At 37.6% G+C, this 18725-nt stretch overlaps 1 protein-coding gene across 1 annotated transcript in view; it reads right to left on the reverse strand.

The window, feature by feature from the left end:
* Window positions 1-394: 394 nt before the first annotated feature.
* The window catches only part of CUL4B (cullin 4B), a 57332-nt gene continuing 39001 nt past the window's right edge, over window positions 395-18725 (reverse strand). Inside the window, 11 exon segments of the mRNA XM_011977191.1 lie at window positions 395-2626; window positions 5543-5695; window positions 7860-8032; window positions 9927-10032; window positions 11261-11374; window positions 12361-12468; window positions 13566-13651; window positions 14101-14211; window positions 15025-15129; window positions 16110-16302; window positions 17347-17465. Of these exon segments, the coding sequence (XP_011832581.1) occupies window positions 2531-2626; window positions 5543-5695; window positions 7860-8032; window positions 9927-10032; window positions 11261-11374; window positions 12361-12468; window positions 13566-13651; window positions 14101-14211; window positions 15025-15129; window positions 16110-16302; window positions 17347-17465 (1364 nt within the window). The 3' untranslated portion in view covers window positions 395-2530.

Here is an 18725-nt window from a genome sequence, read left to right on the forward strand (position 1 = left end):
TCAAAAAACTATTAACAGAAAAGGCAAATCAAATGCCATAATTAAGAGTAATATTTTCTTCTCCCCTGAACTCAAACCCAGACTCATTTCATATTGACTTTATGAAACAATTTGACACTGAAGATTTGAATGAAGCAAAGTTTATACTTATATCCGCATGTTTAAGAATAATTATCCACCTTGAGGATTCCTGGGAATTTTCCTCACCCTGTTAACCATGCCCTCCCCCATACTTGTATAGCATTATCACAAAATCATCACAACAATTTTAAAAAGTTTAAAAATAACAAAATCGACAAATGTGAGTTCATTAGAAGTTGTTAGGAAGATTTTAAGTCCTGTGATTTTATAACTTTCTTACAATACTTGAATTTTAAAGATCTTCTCTAGAAACTTTTTTTAAATAAAAGTTTTATTGGAGAAAAATAGAACCACCACGTACACAGGGAAAAGAGCACAAAAATTCAACTGATACAGAACAACAACTGAAAGTCACAATTATCCAATGTAGTTTGCAATTACTTTTCAGTTTCTTAAACAGCTCCCCTCAACTTGTTTTTTTTAACAGTCTTGCTAATTTTTCAGCTGAAACAGCATCAAGTTTTCAAAGAATTAAGAGCCTCAGGGAGGGGACCCGCTTTCAAGATACCGAATGTGACATCAAGAGTCTCCTCCTAACAGGACCAACTCTATCTAAAAGTTGCTTACAAGTAACTTGAATCTTGTGTAATAGTCTACATCTCACAGACCATCAGAAATGAGTTAGAACACTGTTGTTGATGGTACGGTATGAAGAGAGGGCAAACAAAATAGCTGCATTTGCTTGTCAGCTGAGCTCATATAAAGAAATCAGTGAGGAGCTGAGAAAATACAGGCAATGGCTGCTCAATAAGAATTACAAGTTCTGAATACCACATATAGTTAGACACCAGTGTGCAAGTTGATGCAACTAGAAAGAAATAGGCAACTTTTAAAAATACCTGGCCACAGGTCTTTGAGAACTCAAGAAAACAATCAACAGTAGACACAAGAGTCAAAAATCTCCTCAGGTTGAAGATTAGGACATAGGTAATCTTCCTAACGGCTCCACCAGGCAAGGAAATATGCTGTGGCAAAAAGCATTAAGTAGTTCTGATTTTTAAAAAACAAGAACAAAATTTTCTGCTTCTCCCTTCAAAGCTTCAAGGAAATAGAAACAAGGAAGCAAAACAAAAACAAACACTGACGGTAAAGAGAAGCCTTTTGCTTGAATTATCAATTCGAAAAACAGTACTTTTGCCATTTTGTATATATAAACAATCCTGGGACATTCTCCTGAAAACTAGGTGTCCAGTGGCTAAGAGAACTCAATTTCAAGCAATTCTGAAAGGAAAACCAGCATGACACAGAATCTCAAATTCCCAAACAGGGGTTGTGTGGGAAAAATGAGGGAGGACCTTTGTATCTAGGGTTTTAGGAAGTTAAAATGAAGATGACAGGAAAGGCTTATTCATCAACAAAGAGAAGAGTTGGGATGCTTCTAAAAAAACTTTGGTAGAGAAAATAGGAATGCTAAATCCTAGGAAGCCTGTAACAATCTACAATTGGTCCAAGTTGAAGACAAAACTGTCCAAACAACATTTAAAGTCTAAAGTATGCTGAAAACTAGTTGAGAAGTTTTTGCTCCTGTAACAATTTACAAAACACGTTCATTTTGGTCTCTTTTGCAATTTTCTTATTGTATTCATTTTTAATATAAAGAAAGAGTTGGATTTTTCTCTTCTATGATGTTCCTCTAGTACAACTGATCATTAATTTTCTATTTTAGCTATTTTTATAAGTACTTGTTAATCAGCACAGTTAACTTGGGGCTAAGCCATATATACACATCCCATACTCATAAACGAAAATTTTTAGGATGTGAATATACAAGATATTATGTAAGCAACTGTCCCCCTACTTGAAAACTTGTTTCCAAATAATTTTTTTAAAAAACATCCCTTTCAGTGTAACAGAACATTACCTAGTAAAATATCAATAGCTATGACAATTCATTTCTCTTTTCAAGGGAAATCACAAAACGGGTGAACAACCAAGTCAAGGGTGGTTTTTCTATTTGATAAATACATCCAGAACTCTGTACAGTAAATAAAGTTTGCATGCAGTTTAAGTATCTTTAAATGACATTTTAAGCAAATAAACCTTTTGCTTCATAATTAATGGTATATAAGAACCCTCCCCCACTTTTAATAGCCACAGGGATCTCTTTCCCAGTTCCAAAGAGGAATTCATGAAGACCAGGTACGTTCTTAAGTGTTTTCTGCACATCATACTAAATAACATGCAAAGAGTTCAACAACATTCTTCTTAAAGGTAAGTATTACTCTTTAAAATGGGCATGTTAACCACTGAGAAAAAGTCCACTCAACTATTTCCATTAATTACACTGCTTCATTTGGTCATCGGTAGTAAAAAAGGAGTCAAATAATATTGAATCAACAGGTTAGTTTATCCACTGGCTACTGCATATGACACCAAATGCTGCAACATTCTATGCAATATAGTTGTACTGGTTTGGATTTTCTTTATCTCTTTCCATGTAGTCCCGGTCAATTAAAGATTCTATTCTCTTCTTAAGATCAGCAGGCTGTAAGAGAAGGCAAATTTTCAATGTAAAGTTCATTATCATTGGCTCAAGCCCATTTAGTTAACACCCCATTAAAAACACAACAGTTTTGGCTCACGAATTTAATCTCCTTTTTTAAAATTTGTATTTATTTAAATCTCTTTTTTAGAGAAAAATATCATGAAAATAAACCAGGTTTAAAAATGTTTTATACACGTTGAAGATTCTTTTTTTTTTTTTTTTTGAGACGGAGTCTCACTCTGTCACCCAGCCTGGAGTGCAGTGCCACCACCTCGGCTCACTGCAACCTCCACCTCCTGGGTTCAAGCGATTCTTCTGCCTCAGCCTCCCAAGTAGCTGGGACTACAGACACAAGCTACCACGCCCGGCTAATTTTTGTATTTTTCGTAGAGATGGGGTGTCACCATATTGGCCAGGTTGGTCTCAAACTCCTGACCTCAGGTGATCCACTTGCCTCGGCCTCCCAAAGTGCTGGGATTACAGGTATGAGCCACCGTGCTCAGCTATGTTGAAGATTTTTTAACACCAGAAATGTTTTCGATTTTTAATTTTCTTTTATAGTTCTTAATTTTTTTAAAATACAGGGTCTTGCTATGTTGCCCAGGCTTACCTTAAACTCTTCTTCTTGAGTGATTCCCCCCAGCCTCAGCCTCCCAAAGTACTGGAATCCCAGTACTCACAGGTATGAGCTACCCTGCCTGGTCCTGATTTTTTCATTTTGGAATATTTGCATATACATAGTGAGATATCATGGGGATGGGACCCAAGTCTAAACACAAAATTCATCTATGTTTCATACATACCTTACATAGCCTGAAGATAATTTTATACCTTTTGTGCATGAAACAAAGTTTTGACTGCAACCTGTCAAATGACGTAAAGTGTGGAATTTTCCACCTGTGGCATCATGTTGGCATTTAAAAAGTTTCCAATTTTAGAGCATTTCAGATTTTGGATTTTCTCATTAAAGGTGTTCAACCTGTACTATATACTATACATACATTAAACTGTCACACCCTTGTTATATTGTTACACAATACTTTCTATTACTTTTCTATTTTAAAGAGGTCATGCCAGAAGCAGCTACCCTTTGCGTGGTTAAATACAAAAGACTACATTTATTGTAACTTCACATGAGGACTATATAGTTTTGTCAAGATAGTTTGTGAATTACACCTTTACTTTGGGCAAGAGTTAGTTGGCTTAATTTTTATAAATTAAGATTTAAAATGTATTGACGAAATCACTATTTAGACCAGGTGCGGTGGCTCATGCCTGTAATCCCAGCACTTTGGGAGGCTAAGACGGGTGGATCACCTGAGGTCAGGAGTTCAAGACCAGACTGGCTAACATGGCAAAACCCCATCTGTACTAAAAATACAAAAATTAGCCAGGTGCGGTGGCGGGCGCCTGTAGTCTTAGCTACTAGGGAGGCTGAGGCAGGAGAATTGCTTGAACCTGGGAGGTGGAGGTTGTAGTGAGCTGAGATTGCGCCACTGCACTCCAACCTGGGTGACAGAGCAAGAAGACTCCATCTCAAAAAAAAAAAAAAAAAAAAACTACATGAAATGGCTTGATAAATGAAGTACCTCATAATTTAGATCTTCATACTTCTGGTTTAATGCATCTGACTTGGATTTCTGCATCCTGTGATTTAAAAGTAATCAAGAAAGCTTGTAGCTTTATCTTCATGATTGCATTCTAAGCTCCTGGATGACAAAATTCCACTATATATCTTATGTATCTAGCCTGTAAATATAATATAATCTTGTTTGCTAATAGAAAGTTTTTCAGTATAAGTAAAATGACCACTTGTTCAAGAGGGGAAAAGAGGGGAGACAGTCTGATGCAGCAGTGAAAATTTTATCCAGAAATCCCAAGGTTTGGAAATCAAATGACTTTCTCTTAATTACAGACCTAGAATATCAGCACAATATTAACTACAGCAATCCCCTAATTTCCCCAGCATCAGTGATCTCTCTGGCTTCAGCTGAAATGATTGTTAGGCAGAGCATGAGGGTAAGAGTGTGGTAATAAGGAGTGCAATATTAGGTTTGGAGAAAAGAAAATGCTTACCTTATTAGAACTAAGAGCTACAGAGTGCTTATTATGTACCAGATCCAGTGCTAAGATTTTTACATTCATGATCTCATTTAAACCTCACAATAATCCTACCAGGTAAGCACTATTATCTCAATTTTACAAAAGAGGAAACAAGATCAGCAAAGTGAAGTGATTTATGAAAGTCTAAAGCTCATAAGAACCCTAATAGCTAGCAGTCTATTCAAACTCTATCAATGTTTATCATTCAAGGGTTTGGCTATCTACCTCCTAAAACTTGGAAAATAGGCCAGTACGACATCACATTAAGTGACTTTATTATTGGGCACTCACAGTGGAACATTTCCATTTAATGACCAATTTCAGTTTACCAGAACTATCACTACACTTTTCAAAAAGATGCTTAATGATGACTAGTTATCTGCATGGTCTTTAACAGATGATCTCTTATATAAGCTAACTAAACAGGAGATTTAACTCAATCCACAATAACCGAATCTGTCAAATACCATGGTATTTCAACAAATACCATGGTATTTCAAGAGGAAAAGAAGTAAATAAACCAACCAAGAAGTTCAAAAGAAATATAGTGAATAAACTTGAAAATTTCAAAGAGTCACTTAGCAGTTAAACTTTCAGGTATCCAGGACTTTCTGTTATTTTCCCCTTTTGTCACTGCTGCCCACATATGCCAACAAAGTTTTTTTGGAAATCATATGCATCAAAATGGAAAATTAAAACTTTTCTCTCTCTAAATGGTCATGACGCTTTATGTTTGCAAGATTTGTATCTGAAAATCTAATCTACTTTCTTTTATTTATAACACGCTCAATAGGAAAACACAGAAGTACCTACCTTAACTGGAAATTTCAACTGGTTGTACACTTCTGAAACAAGGAGATTGTGGCTAAGTGTCTTTCTCATCTTCATAATTCGAACAATTGCAGCATCAATTTGATATTGTCTGTCTTGAAATACTCTTTCTGTAGTGCTTGCTTGTTCTTCAACCTAACAAAAAAGTTTTAAACCTAAGAATTATACCAGAAGCAAAACCTTACTATTTACATAAATTGTGCATTTTAGGGACATGGCATTGTTATTGCTTTAAAGGTACTGAATTTTCTAATTGGGGTCTTATAAATATAGACGCTGACAGAGAAAAAGCCTACAAACATAACTCCTTTCTGTTCTGATTATATTGCCCTATACCAATGAAGTAATGCTAATATTAGTTAATAGAAAAACATCATCTTTGAATTGCTTTTCTAGAAGTAGAGATAGCTGATGTGGAATTTAACATTTTGTTTTTTTACTCTGTCTTTGATATCTTCTAAATATGTGTATCAGTTTCAATGGATTGTTAACCAGATTTCTCTATGACAATAGCTTGTCTATAAAGTGACGGACTCTGTCTGACCTGACTCAAGGCATGGTATTAACTGGCTAAGCAAACTAGTTAAGAGTCAAACTCTTTGAAAATTAATTTTTATTTTGTAATATATAAATCAGACATGCATGCCATTAATGCTTACAATCCTTCAAGACTTATAGACATGTAGGTATTTAGGAGGCGGTTTACCAATCTTGATGCTAAAGCAAAAATGTTCATCTTTTGTAACTAAACCAAAAAAAGTCTAGGCTTTTTGCAGCAGTTTCGTCCTGGTACAGCATAAACATTTTAAAAGTAAGGACATGGTAATCCTTTAAGAAAATATCCTTTGATGTGTATGTGAAAATGACAGGAACTTGTTTGAAGATACTGGTTGCTGTCCTACATTAAAACTTTTCTCGGCTGGGCGCAGTGGCTCACACATGTAATCCCAGCACTTTGGGAGGCCAACGTGGGTGGATCGTGAGGTCAGCAGTTCGAGACTAGCCTGGCCAATCTGGTGAAAACTCATCTTTACTTAAAATACAAAAATTAGCTGGGCGTGGTGGTGCACGCCTGTAGTCCCAGCTACTCAGGAGGCTGAGGCAGGAAAACCACTTGAACCCAGAAGGCAGAGGTTGCAGTGAGTCAAGATCGCGCCACTGACTCCAGCCTGGGTGACAGAGTGAGACTCCACATCAAAAAAAAAAAAAAAAAATTTTTTTTTTCAAATATTGTATTAAACCTTATTGGAACTGAAACCATCAGTTTCAGGATGCTGCAGTTGGAAGTCTCTTACAAATTCAAATGGCAAAAACAGACAAAATATTCACCTTCACTGTTTTTGTTTTTTTCTTTTTTTTAGACAGAGTCTCACTCTGTCACCCAGGCTGCAGTGCAGTGGCACAATCTCAGCTCACTGCAACCTCCACATCCTGGGTTCAGGTGATTCTCATGCCTCAGTCTCCCAAGTAGCTGGGACTACAAGCACGCACTACCACGCCCAGCTAATTTTTATATTTTTAGTAGAGACAGGGTTTCACCACGTCGGCCAAGCTGGTCTTGAACTCCTGACCTCAGGTGATCCACCCGCCTCGGCCTCCCAAGGTGCTGGCATTACAGGCGTGAACCACCGTGCCTGGCCCACCTTCACTGTTAATCAAACAAATAGTGAATAAATCATTCAGATTTTTCACCAAGCAAGTTGGAAAAAGAAAATATAATCTTTAGTGCTGGTGGACATAGTAAGATAGGCTCTCATATGCTGCTGGACAGAGTATAAACTGGTTCAGTCTTTCTGGAACACAATATGACATTATGTACTAAGACTCCTAAAATGTTCATACCCTTTAACCCAAAAAAATCTACTTTCACACATTTATCATATATCAAAGAGATTAAAATTTAGGTTCAAAGAGGTTTCTTGCAATTTTATTTATAATACTAAAAAGTCATGAATTTGATTGCCCCAAAATGAACAGTGGTTGAATAAACTGTAAGAGCCATGTAAAAATATTACACTGCCATTTGCCATTTTTTGAAGCTATTCAATGGCATGGAAAAATTCTAGATTGAATATTAAATAAACAAAGTAGGATATAAAACCATGTTGAGTATCAACCCAATCCTGTACAAGCACTCTCCCAAAAACCCAAAATCAAATACGGAAATATATTTAGCTGGACATAGCAGAGAAAATGTTAATGGTATTGGCAGTATTACAGGTATAAAATCTTTATATATTTTAATTATTAACATGTATAATTCCAGTGTGTTAGGACTAGGAGAAAGTGAAAGAAATACCGTTTCTTTCATCTGGATTTGATTGATCTTTATCCTGAAAAGTTTGTGTTTGAAATCATCATTACAAATGAACTTGTCACCATCTTCAATATCTTTGCCCTTTGGATTTTTTGCCAGAACTCTAGCTTTGCCACAGGCTAATGACTGCAGTGTTCTCCTTAACTCTCCATCCTCTGAAGAAGAAAGAGAGGTTTAGTTATTTGTTACCAGCATGAACAACTACCACATTCTACCTCAATCTAGTTTCCACTCCATCCCCCTATTAAAACTGTTTCATTTTTTCCCAAAGGTCACCAACAACTCTTCTTTGTCCTAGCCAATGGCTTTTTTCCTAGTTCTCTTCTGTTTTTAAAAAAAAATAGAGACGGGGTTTCACCATGTTGCCCAGGCTGGTTTCAAACTCCTGAGCTCAAGTGATCCACCCGCCTTGGCCTCCCAAAGTGCTGGGATTACAGGTGTGAGCCACCACGCCCGGCCCCTAGTCATCTTTTAAAGGTGTCAATTATCATATGATGTGGGCAACTACCAAATCTTCCAAAATGACATTTCACTTCTCTCCAGTTGCACGTTTAAATGGCAATTCCGCCTGGCTGTTTTACTATCAACTGTAGTCACGTCCAAAATTTGATTCATCATCTCTATATAACTGTGTCCTCTTTCCAACTGTCAGTGGTGATACTACTAACCTTCGCAATTGGGAAACCCTGAAATCATCTTTTAACTTTTCCTTCTCCCTCATCCTCAATATAATAGCTAGCTGTTGCTTCTGCAGAAATGAGTTTTCTCCATTTTCGTGGCCTCATTCTAGTCTAAGGCCCTTCCACTTTATGCCTGAATCATCCCAACAGCGTCTAAACTGGAATCCCTTGATCCTTCCAGTTGCCCTGTACATTGATTTCAGTAAGTGGTCCAAATAATTACTTCCACCACGCCACATAGTTGAGACACTACAATGTAGATTTGCATTTGCTAGATTTATCAGGTTCTCCACAATCAGGCCCTACTCATCCTACCTAATTTTTTAACTCACTATTCTGTTACAATTAAGCTCTTCATGATTCTTCATGATTCCGTGCTACAATTAAGCTCTTCATGGGCCTATACTGTGCCCATTCCTACCTCCAATCTCATCTCAAAATATTTCCCCTTGCTGTATATGCCTTCTCCCTGACCAAAACTTGAAGGCCTAGCTCAAATGCCACTTGCTTCATGACAGCTTTCCCAATTGTGCTAGTCCACAGTGATCCCTTGCTTTGTTGAACTCCTACCACACTTAGTCAGTACCACAAGCCAGTACTTATTGGTTTTGACATTATTTCAAGTGTCATTTCCCCCTTTCCCTATGGTTATATTAAGAGTTTTGGCCAGGCGCAGTGGCTCACACCTGTAATCCCAGCACTTTGGTAGGCCGAGGCAGGCGGATCACGAGGTCAGGAGTTCGAGACCAGCCTGGCCAACATGGTAAAACCCTGTCTCTACTAAAAATACAAACATTAGCCAGGTGTGGTGGCGGGCACCTGTAATCCCAGCTACTCAGGAGGCTGAGGCAGGAGAATCACTTGAACACAGGAGGTAGTGGTTGCAGTGAGCTGAGATCACGCCGTTGCACTCCAGCCTAGGTGACACAGCAAGAATCCATCTTGACAGGGGGAAAAAAAAAGAGTTCTGGCTGGGTGCAGGGGCTCATGCATGTAATCGCAGTACTTAGGGAGGCTGAGGCAGGAAGATCCCTTGAGCTCAGGAGTTTGAGACCAGGCTAAGCAACATAGTGAGACCCTGTCTCTGCAAAAAAAAATTTAAAAATTAGCCAGGCATGGTGGCATGCACTTGTAGTCCCATCTGCTTGGGAGACTGAGGCAGGAGAATCACTTGATCCTGAGCCATGATTGTACCACTGGACCCCAGCCTGGGTGACAGACTGAGATCCTCATTAAAGAAAAAAAAAAAACCCTCAAAAGAGTTCTGAGGCAAGGGATTATTCCTATAAATGTCCCTCAGACCTCTTAACACAGTGGTATGCACATAGTGAGCACTTAATGTTTGCTAATCAACCAATTCAACACAAACCTATTCCGGTTGCCTGCTTGATCTCTTCTAAACTGAACTCCTCTCCCTCATTAAACATTAGCAGCACCAGTGTTTGAAAAAGAGAGACCTGGAGTTCTTTTTTACCCTGTTGAAGAAATAAAAGTGTTTAGCCATCACTTTTTTAAAAACACATGAAAAATTAATCAAATCATCTCTTACAGGAAAAGCATTTTTCAATTAGTAGATTTAGAAACATGATTAGCATTATCCAGCAAAGCCACTTGACGTGGTAATACAGTATTTCAGTGTGGGGTTTAGGTGTGACCCTACCTAAAACAGAGGGAAGGATTAGCTGACCTTTTAACAGTTTTTTTTAAGCCTTATAAATAGAATAAAGTAATGAAAATTAATCAGCCTTATGTGTCATTCTAGATCTTCATCACAAGCAGCAAGAAATCACTATTTCAAATGTATTTTTTATTTGTTTGGCTCAGATTAGTCATGAAAAGCTAAAGTTTTTTGAGATTAGATATTGCACACTGTTCCCCTTAACTCCCACTCTATTCGTCGCTCCCAGCAACAAAATTTCTGTCAAGAAGTGGCAGTGTTAGGCTGGGTGTAGTTGCTCATGCCTGTAATCCCAGCACTTTAGGAAGCGGAGGCAGGAAGATAGCTTGAGCCCATAAGTTTGTGGTTACAGTGAACTGTGATTGTGCCACTGTACTCCTGCCTGGGTGACAAGAGTGGGACCCTGTCTCTAAAAGTAAACAAATAAATAAAAATAGGAAGTGGCAGTGTAAAGTTTTCATCTACAGGTGAGGAAAGAGTAGGGGAAAAGTTCATTGCTTTTCGTTTTGCAGAAGGGCCAAATCAATTGTGGAAAGACCACACAGCTAAAATTACTTAAAAATACATAAAGCTATGACAAGCTCTCACTGTCGTCATGCGGATATCTAGGATACAATTATAAAACAATAGCTTAAACTGGCCAAACGCGGTGGCTCATGCCTATAATCCCAGCACTTTGGGAGGCTGAGGCAGGTGGATCACAAGGTCAAGAGATAGAGACCATCCTGGCCAACATGGTGAAACCCCGTCTCTACTAAAAATACAAAAAAATTAGCTGGGCATGGTGGCGCACGCCTGTAGTCCCAGCCACTCGGGAGGCTGAGGCAGGAGAATCACTTGAACCTGGGAGGCGGAGGTTGCGGTGAGCCAAGATAGCGCCACTGCACTCCACCCTGAGACAGAGTGAGACTCTGTCTGAAAAAAAAAAAAAACACAAAACAATAGCCTAACCTTTTAGTTAAGAAAGATGACCTAAATATTAAAGACAAAGATGAAAACTAAAAGTTTTGGGAACATCCACTTACCTCTTTAAATTCTGCTTTAAGCACACAGTGTCCTAGGGTTGACTGCCACTGAAGTTTCCTGCCACTATGTTTGCCTAGGTAAAATGTCTTGAAAATCTCCTGAAGTTTTACCATCTAAAGTAAATAAAATAAGGCTTTATTTAAGCTCTATACCCAATACCACATTTACCACTTTTTATACTTACCTCATGTGATATAATTTCTGGAAAATTTTAAGACTATATCCAGTAGGTCCACCAATCACTTTGATGAAAAATAATGATCTCCCAACCACCAAATCAAATGGGATTTATTAGGATTTATACCCTTTGCTCTCTCTGAACCATTTAATCATCCACTCTTTTGAAACATTGACCTGCAGCAGCTTTTGTGCCTCTACACTATGCTGGTTCCTTTATCTCACTGTTGCTTCTGCATTGGTTTCCTTCACAGGTTCCTCTTTCTACCATCTGCCAAATGTGAGCCTTTTCTAACGTTCTGCCTCTGCTGTTTTTTCTTCCTCTTTGAGACAGATCTACTCCCTGGGCCTTCATAACCATCTCCATGGAGGATTCTCAGTATCTAGCTGTCTAGCCTTAATCCCTTTTATGGACTTCAGTCCTGGGCTAGACAGTTTCCCAGGAGTCAGGATAGATTTAATCAAGCACCCATCATTTAGCAATCCCACCTATGGGTGAAATATGTGCAAGAATTCTTAATAACTAGGTAGAATGAGGGGTATAATCTGTGAAGATGGAAGAAGAGCCAGGGAAATTGATCCTGAACCCAGAACTTTGGCATTATTAGCTAGGCTCTTAACTGGACTTAGAAGTACAAAAGTAAAATATTAAAGCAGTTGGTATTTGGTGTTGGTGTGTTTACTGACATTCACTTTTAAAAGTATCTATGCCAGGCCTGGTGACTCACACCTGTAATCCCAGCACTTTGGAAGGTTGAGGCAGGGGGGATCACTTGAGCCCAAGAGTTCAAGACCAGCCTGAGCAATACAGCGAGGCCCTGGGTCTCTATTTTTTTCTAAGTATCTATTTTTAAATGACAAGCAAAATGGAAATGCTATGATTTCTATGCCTATAACTCAGGTTCTAAACAGTAACTCTTACCTCTGGTGGTAAATGAACTTCCATAGGCACATATGTTGGCCAATAGCCCATTGTCAGGATATTCACAGTTAATTCAATATTTCCCGGAACATTCTGATTCTGCATATACTGTAAGATCAAAACACATACTGAGATCTTAAAACTGCATACATTTCGTATCATAATAACCTATTTAAGAAGTTCCCCGTTATGAAATTATATGCAAACACTGACCATCCTTAAAATAAAAGGCAATTATTAAGAGGACTTTAAATGAAGCCTACACAAAATGCATTAGGCAAGTACAGAGGTTAACATTTTGATACAAAGGCATACAAGGATCACATGACCTCATTACAGGCATTATCAACTTAACTAATTTCTCACATACAGCTGGGCTGTTATAGGATCTCTCCTCCACTCTTTTCCCCAATACCACCTGCAGTCCCCACCTTTGAATACCCCTACATGGCTTAAACATCTTGCAGCAATCCCCATTCCTCACCCCACCAGCCAGCCCAAGTCTCCAGTTTTTCGCTTGCTCCACTGCCTGTCTGCAGGGAGTGGCCTGGAGTAGGGAAGGAAAAAGAGGGGAAAAGGGCAAAGCAGATAAGCCCCATTCGGTAGCTACTATAGAATTCATAATCTTACTGACCCTGATTTTTTCTTAATTCTTTCACTTCCACTTCCCACCTTAGCAACATTGTGGGGTAAAGAAGTCACTACTAAAACCCCAAAAGAGGAAAATCTAACTTGCCATCACTATCACCTATGTTCTTAAACATTTCAAAACTACTTTCTACCTACATCTTCAAAACTGTGGATCTAGCTTTCTATCCCCAGTGTCCCCAAAGGCTTTATACAGCTACATTATCACTTCTCCTCTCTCCCCACTGCAAGCTCTGAACATGCAAATCACCAAATGATAAGACGCTGGGGAAAGCCCTGTTCCCACTATAGCTCTTCTTGTACTGACTTCAGTTCAATACATTTTATTTTTATTTTTGTGTTACTCTGGGTGTTTGTTAAAAATAAATCCTAAAGTAGGTCAAATATACTTATATTTCACCAATGGTTTTTTTTCTACTGTGAATATCACCTCAGTTGCCATGAAGTAATTACAACAAACACATTTCTATTTATCCTCTTCAGTACAAATCACAGCAAGCGGATAACTAAATATAACTAAGTTCGAGGAATTAAGTAAGAGTTTAACTCACTTTTACCTGTTTGAACTGAATCATGATGTCTTTAGAAAGTTCCATGTCTTTAAACATTCCTTCAAGTTTGCTGGTGAAAGCAGCTCCGCATTCTATTAAAGATGTTTGTACATGTATAATATTTTAAAGTGGTAAAAACAAAAGAGGTTTAAAAGTGGGAAACACGAAATACAAAACTTACTTTAGTATGATCTGTAACTTTCATAAGAATAAAAAGAAATCCTTACCCCAAAGTGTATGCCCCATTAATTCAGAGTCAAACTCTTTAATCCTGTAGTAACCTTATCTACTATTTAGGTATAAAATAAATGGGAAACTTTTATACAAATAATAAAACCAAGAACAATGCTTTATCTTAAAAAACACAACAGCTCTGGATATATGTACAATAAGTTGGAAACCTCAGGAGCTTGCTCAATTTATGTTTTCATCATATATACATAGACATGACTGACAAAAGAGGAAATCGATTGAAAGGGTAAGAAGCTAACATTCTCCTTCAGAAATCAAAGAAAAGGAACAGAAAGAATGAGAAACCTACCATGTTTAAGTTTGGACAGCATTGATTTTTCAGCGTCTACAGACGCACTCTTCCCGACTAACAGGCGCTTGGCTAAATCTTTCTTATAGAAGGCCTCAAAAACATCCTTGCCTATGTTTAAAAAAAAAAAAAATGCAAAATTTATAATATTCCAATAAAAAGTTCTGACAAAATTGCTTCAAAGTGCTTTAATAAAGCACACCATTATTCCAAGTTATTTTACTTTATACATTTTATCCAAGTTTGTTAAATGCAAGAAGCAGTAGAGATCCATTTTTGTGCCAGATATTTCAAAGTCTTTATTGTAAAACTTTTTTGCATGGGAACTGTCTTGACTGCATTAACTTTTCTTCAGAAAAGCTTTTGTGGACTGGTAGCTTTGGTGCCAATATTGAAGAGATTAAGCCAAGTAGCAAAAATCAAGGCACTTAATACTAGAAGAGTCAAAGCATAGGACAATCAGGTAACATTCCTCATGTATCCCCCCAGTGAATTAAAAACAATTTTAAATCTGTAATTCCCAAATAAATACTCCCTCCAGGTTGAATATACTTGCTAGCTTCTCTGTTGAGTGCTATTTTTTTTTTTTTTTTTGAGATGGAGTCTTGCTCTGTCGCCCAGGCTGGAGTGCAGTGGTGTGATCTTGGCTCACTGCAAGCTCCGCCTCCTGGGTTCACACCATTCTCCTGCCTCAGCCTCCCGAGTAGCTGGGACTACAGGCACCTACCACCATGCCTGGCTAATTTTTTGTATTTTTAGTAGAGACGGGGTATCACCGTGTTAGCCACGATGGTCTCGATCTCTTGACTTCGTGATCCGCCTGCCTTGGCCTCCCAAAGTGCTGGGATTACAGGCGTGAGCCACCGCGCCTGGCGTTGAGTGCTATTTTAAAAGAAAAGTATTAAAACATTAGTAAATACTTACCATAGATAAATCTAAATATGATCATAATTTTATCCAACATTTTCTCAAGTTCTTCATCTGTAGCTTCTTTGTTGCCTGCACGAAGTTTTGAATCTACATACTTAGCTAAAATGGGGAAAAAGTTTGTTGTTTAATAACCAGGGGAATACATGAGGTACTGGGCACTATATATACCCAAAGAGGAGTATGATACACTGAGTTTTTCAATATTTCAGACATTATATGCATTTTTTAAAGTCTCCAAAGTCAGGGAGATCAAGTGTTCAATGCCATAGAGCTAATAACATCAGGGCCTGAACATAAACCCAAGTGTTCTGACTCTAGATCAAATGCACTTTCCACTATACTGACGTTTATGAAAATAGGATCGGGATATCCCGTGGGGGAGGTCTCATGTAGCCCTGTGGGGGCATAATCAAAGACATGGGGAATCTTCTGGAGTGTCCATTTTATAGGAATAGTGAGCAATCTTAAACATTACTTTTCTATTAAAATAAACCAGATACATCACAGAGTAGAAGGTAAAATTTGCTACATGTTTAAGGATAAATAGTAGATAGGTTGCAACAAAATTTCATCCTTTTGGCAGAGGACCCTAGACCTTCTCAGGTTATCTCCTCCTCTGACACTAAGGGTACTTGGGTGGAAAAACCTGAGAAGCACTGTAGTATATATCACATCCTTATGCTAAATGGGCCCAGATTATTAGGTTTATTTTTGCCCTGGACTTTTTCCTTTTTCACTGACAACTGTAATTTCATGCTGCCCTTTCTTGTAGTTTGAAATAACACCCTGCCTCATTTCTAAATCGCTTTAGGCTTGGAAAACAGATAAACTTATTATCAATAAAGGTAAATAGGGTCCAACATACTGTCTTTCAAAGAAAGCACATTATGTTTTGACATGTGGGCTTTCAGTATTTACATCCAGGTTTTTAGAAACACTTTTCAAACTTGATATACCAGCTAAGCAACCTCAAAGAAATGAGGAATTAGTAATACTACAACCGGGTAAAAATTTCAGATTGACATTTTATGACTCAAAGAACATCATTAAACAACTGGAAAAAGGACTGGAAAACATACCTATAAGTTCAGCCGGTTTATTTGGTCTTTTGTTAATGAACGTTTCAAATGCTTCTTTCATGGCATTGATAAATTTCTCATTCTTCAGAAAGCAGATATCAATTATATGGTCAACCTTATCTTTAAAATCCAGCAATTCTTGAACCATGGTTTTATCTTTTTCAGGATTAATTACAATAGTGCTGCCAAATGCCTAAAATGAAAAATTACCACTTTTTACTGGAATCGAATTGTCTAAAATGAAAACAATCCCCAAATCATATTTAAGTGGCATATATATTTAAAGATCTTTAAAAAGTAAAATAAAGCTATTTTTAAGATGGAATCTTGCTATGCTGCCCAGGCTGGTCTCAAACTCCTGGGCTCAAAGGATCCTCCTGCCTCAGCCTCCCAAGTAGCTGGGGTTACAGGCATGCACCACTGCACCTGGCAAAATAAAGCTGATGGTGAAATGAGGACAAAAAAATAAAGTGCTAAAATATCCACACTGTTAACCACTCATCTATAATCACAAAAATAGTAAGCAATGATCACTGGGCATATGATATCATAACAGGGTATTATTAGAAGCTTCTGGGATCTTTTCCTTATTTTTAAAGATGTCAGCTTTCAATTTCCTTAAAATGGCAATCTGGCTTTAGTGTAAGATTGAAGAAAGGAAAGAAATTTGGGGTTCAAAGTCTTCTTTTTCTACATTCACTGATTTAAGTGGTAGAAACAGAAATCATGTCAGACATAAATCAAGTTTTACAGCTGATACGCCACATAGCTACCATTCTCAGGTTGACCTTCTCAAAATTCCCATTACTTTTTAAAACAAATTTAAAATTCCCTTCAAAGAACTGGATCAAGGCCAGGTGTGGTGGCTCACACCTGTAATCCCAGCACTTCGGGAGGCTGAGGCGGGTGGACCATTTGAGTTCAGGAGTTCAAGACCAGCTTGACCAACATGCTGAAACCCCATCTCTACTAAAAGTACAAAATTAGCCGGGCATGGTGGTGCATGCCTGTAATTCTAGCTACTTGGGAGACTGAGGCAGGAGAATCGCTTGAACCTGGAAGGCAGAGGTTGCAGTGAGCCGAGATTGCGCCACTGCACTCCAGCCTGGGTGACAAGAGCAAAAGTCTGTCTCAAAAAAAAAAAAAAAATGGATCAAACAAGAAATGCTTGCCAATATGCACTCTCGATGTGTAGATAAGCTGTAAGAGGGAAAAATCACAGGTAAATTGTTAATACCTTGATATATTCGATCCACTGCTGCAAAAGAACCTGAACTCCACCTCGAACTCTACTGAAGAGCTGATACAGAAGAGACAAATCTTGAATTCGGTTTTCATCAAGGAGGTTATTTAAACCTGTATTTTAAAACATTTTGGCATTAAAATATAGTGAACAATTTATGTTAATTTAGCTCAATTTATGTTAATTTCAAAACAAAAAAGTGAACAAGATTATCAGACATTTTAATAAAATTTGAGTTATAATCATTATTGTGATACTAGTTTGAACTATGACTAGTCTGTATGTGAGTTCTAAGATTTCCTTTGAATTAAACCCAATCATCTTTCTGGGTAAAAACTAAATATAGAGACTTTAGTCACTATAAAAATAAAAACAGGCCAGGCACGGTGGCTCATACCTGTAATCCCAGCACTTTGGGAAGCCAAGGCAGGAGGATCGATTGAGCCCAGGAGGTCAAGACCAGCCTGGGCACAATAGTAAGACCTCCCCCCACCCGTCTATTTTAATATAAAAAGTTAAAAAAATTAAAAAGAAAAAGAAAAATGGTTAACTCCATAATGGTTTGTGCCATTCAGCATGATAGAGGCAAAAACAAACTTATAAAAACTGGTTTACATAAATATACATTATAAATAACCTCATATATGTAGTAGCCATATTATGTACATAGTTATAATTCAGAATATTAGATATGGTCTGTGATATATCAAAAGCCATGCATAAAATTAAGTCAAATTTAAATGAGGCTCTAATAAATATTTGATTTTCAGGATGAAATAACAGTATAACTGCCTTAAATTTCTAAATATATAAATTTTTATACCAAAGAAAATATTGTTGAAGAGAAAGGTAAAGTTTTTACCTATTTGTGGCATTCTCAAAGTAAAATGCAGGGTATACTCCAAATTCACTTTGGATTAGAAGTGCTTGGTTTGACATGCCATTAACAATAACAAAAAACCCTCACCACTTTAGTGTAAAAAGGAATACCTTTCCTTACTGAAAGCTAACATATTAAGTCAAGAATCTCCCACTTTTTTTCTTTTCTTTTATTTAAAGAGACGAGAGTCTCACTATGTTGCCCAGGCTGACCTCAAACTCCTGGGCTGAAGCAATCCTCCTGCCTCAGCCTCCCAAGTAGTTGATACTACAGGCACATATCAACCACTGTTTTTTTATTGGTATTTGTGGATCCCTCTCTTCTAGTTCCTGTATTTTCAGATAAGAAAACTGGCACCTTCAGGAAGTTTACTGTGATTAATAAGGATTGTGTCCATCCTCAGAAATGCAGCCACATGCTGTCAAACTTTTAAAACGGCAACATCTTTAAAAATTCCCTAACTAGTTTGCCACTACCATTTAAAAAGCAATCT

Source organism: Mandrillus leucophaeus, unplaced genomic scaffold (assembly GCF_000951045.1).
Source record: "Mandrillus leucophaeus isolate KB7577 unplaced genomic scaffold, Mleu.le_1.0 Scaffold174, whole genome shotgun sequence".
Taxonomy (NCBI): Eukaryota; Metazoa; Chordata; class Mammalia; order Primates; family Cercopithecidae; genus Mandrillus; species Mandrillus leucophaeus.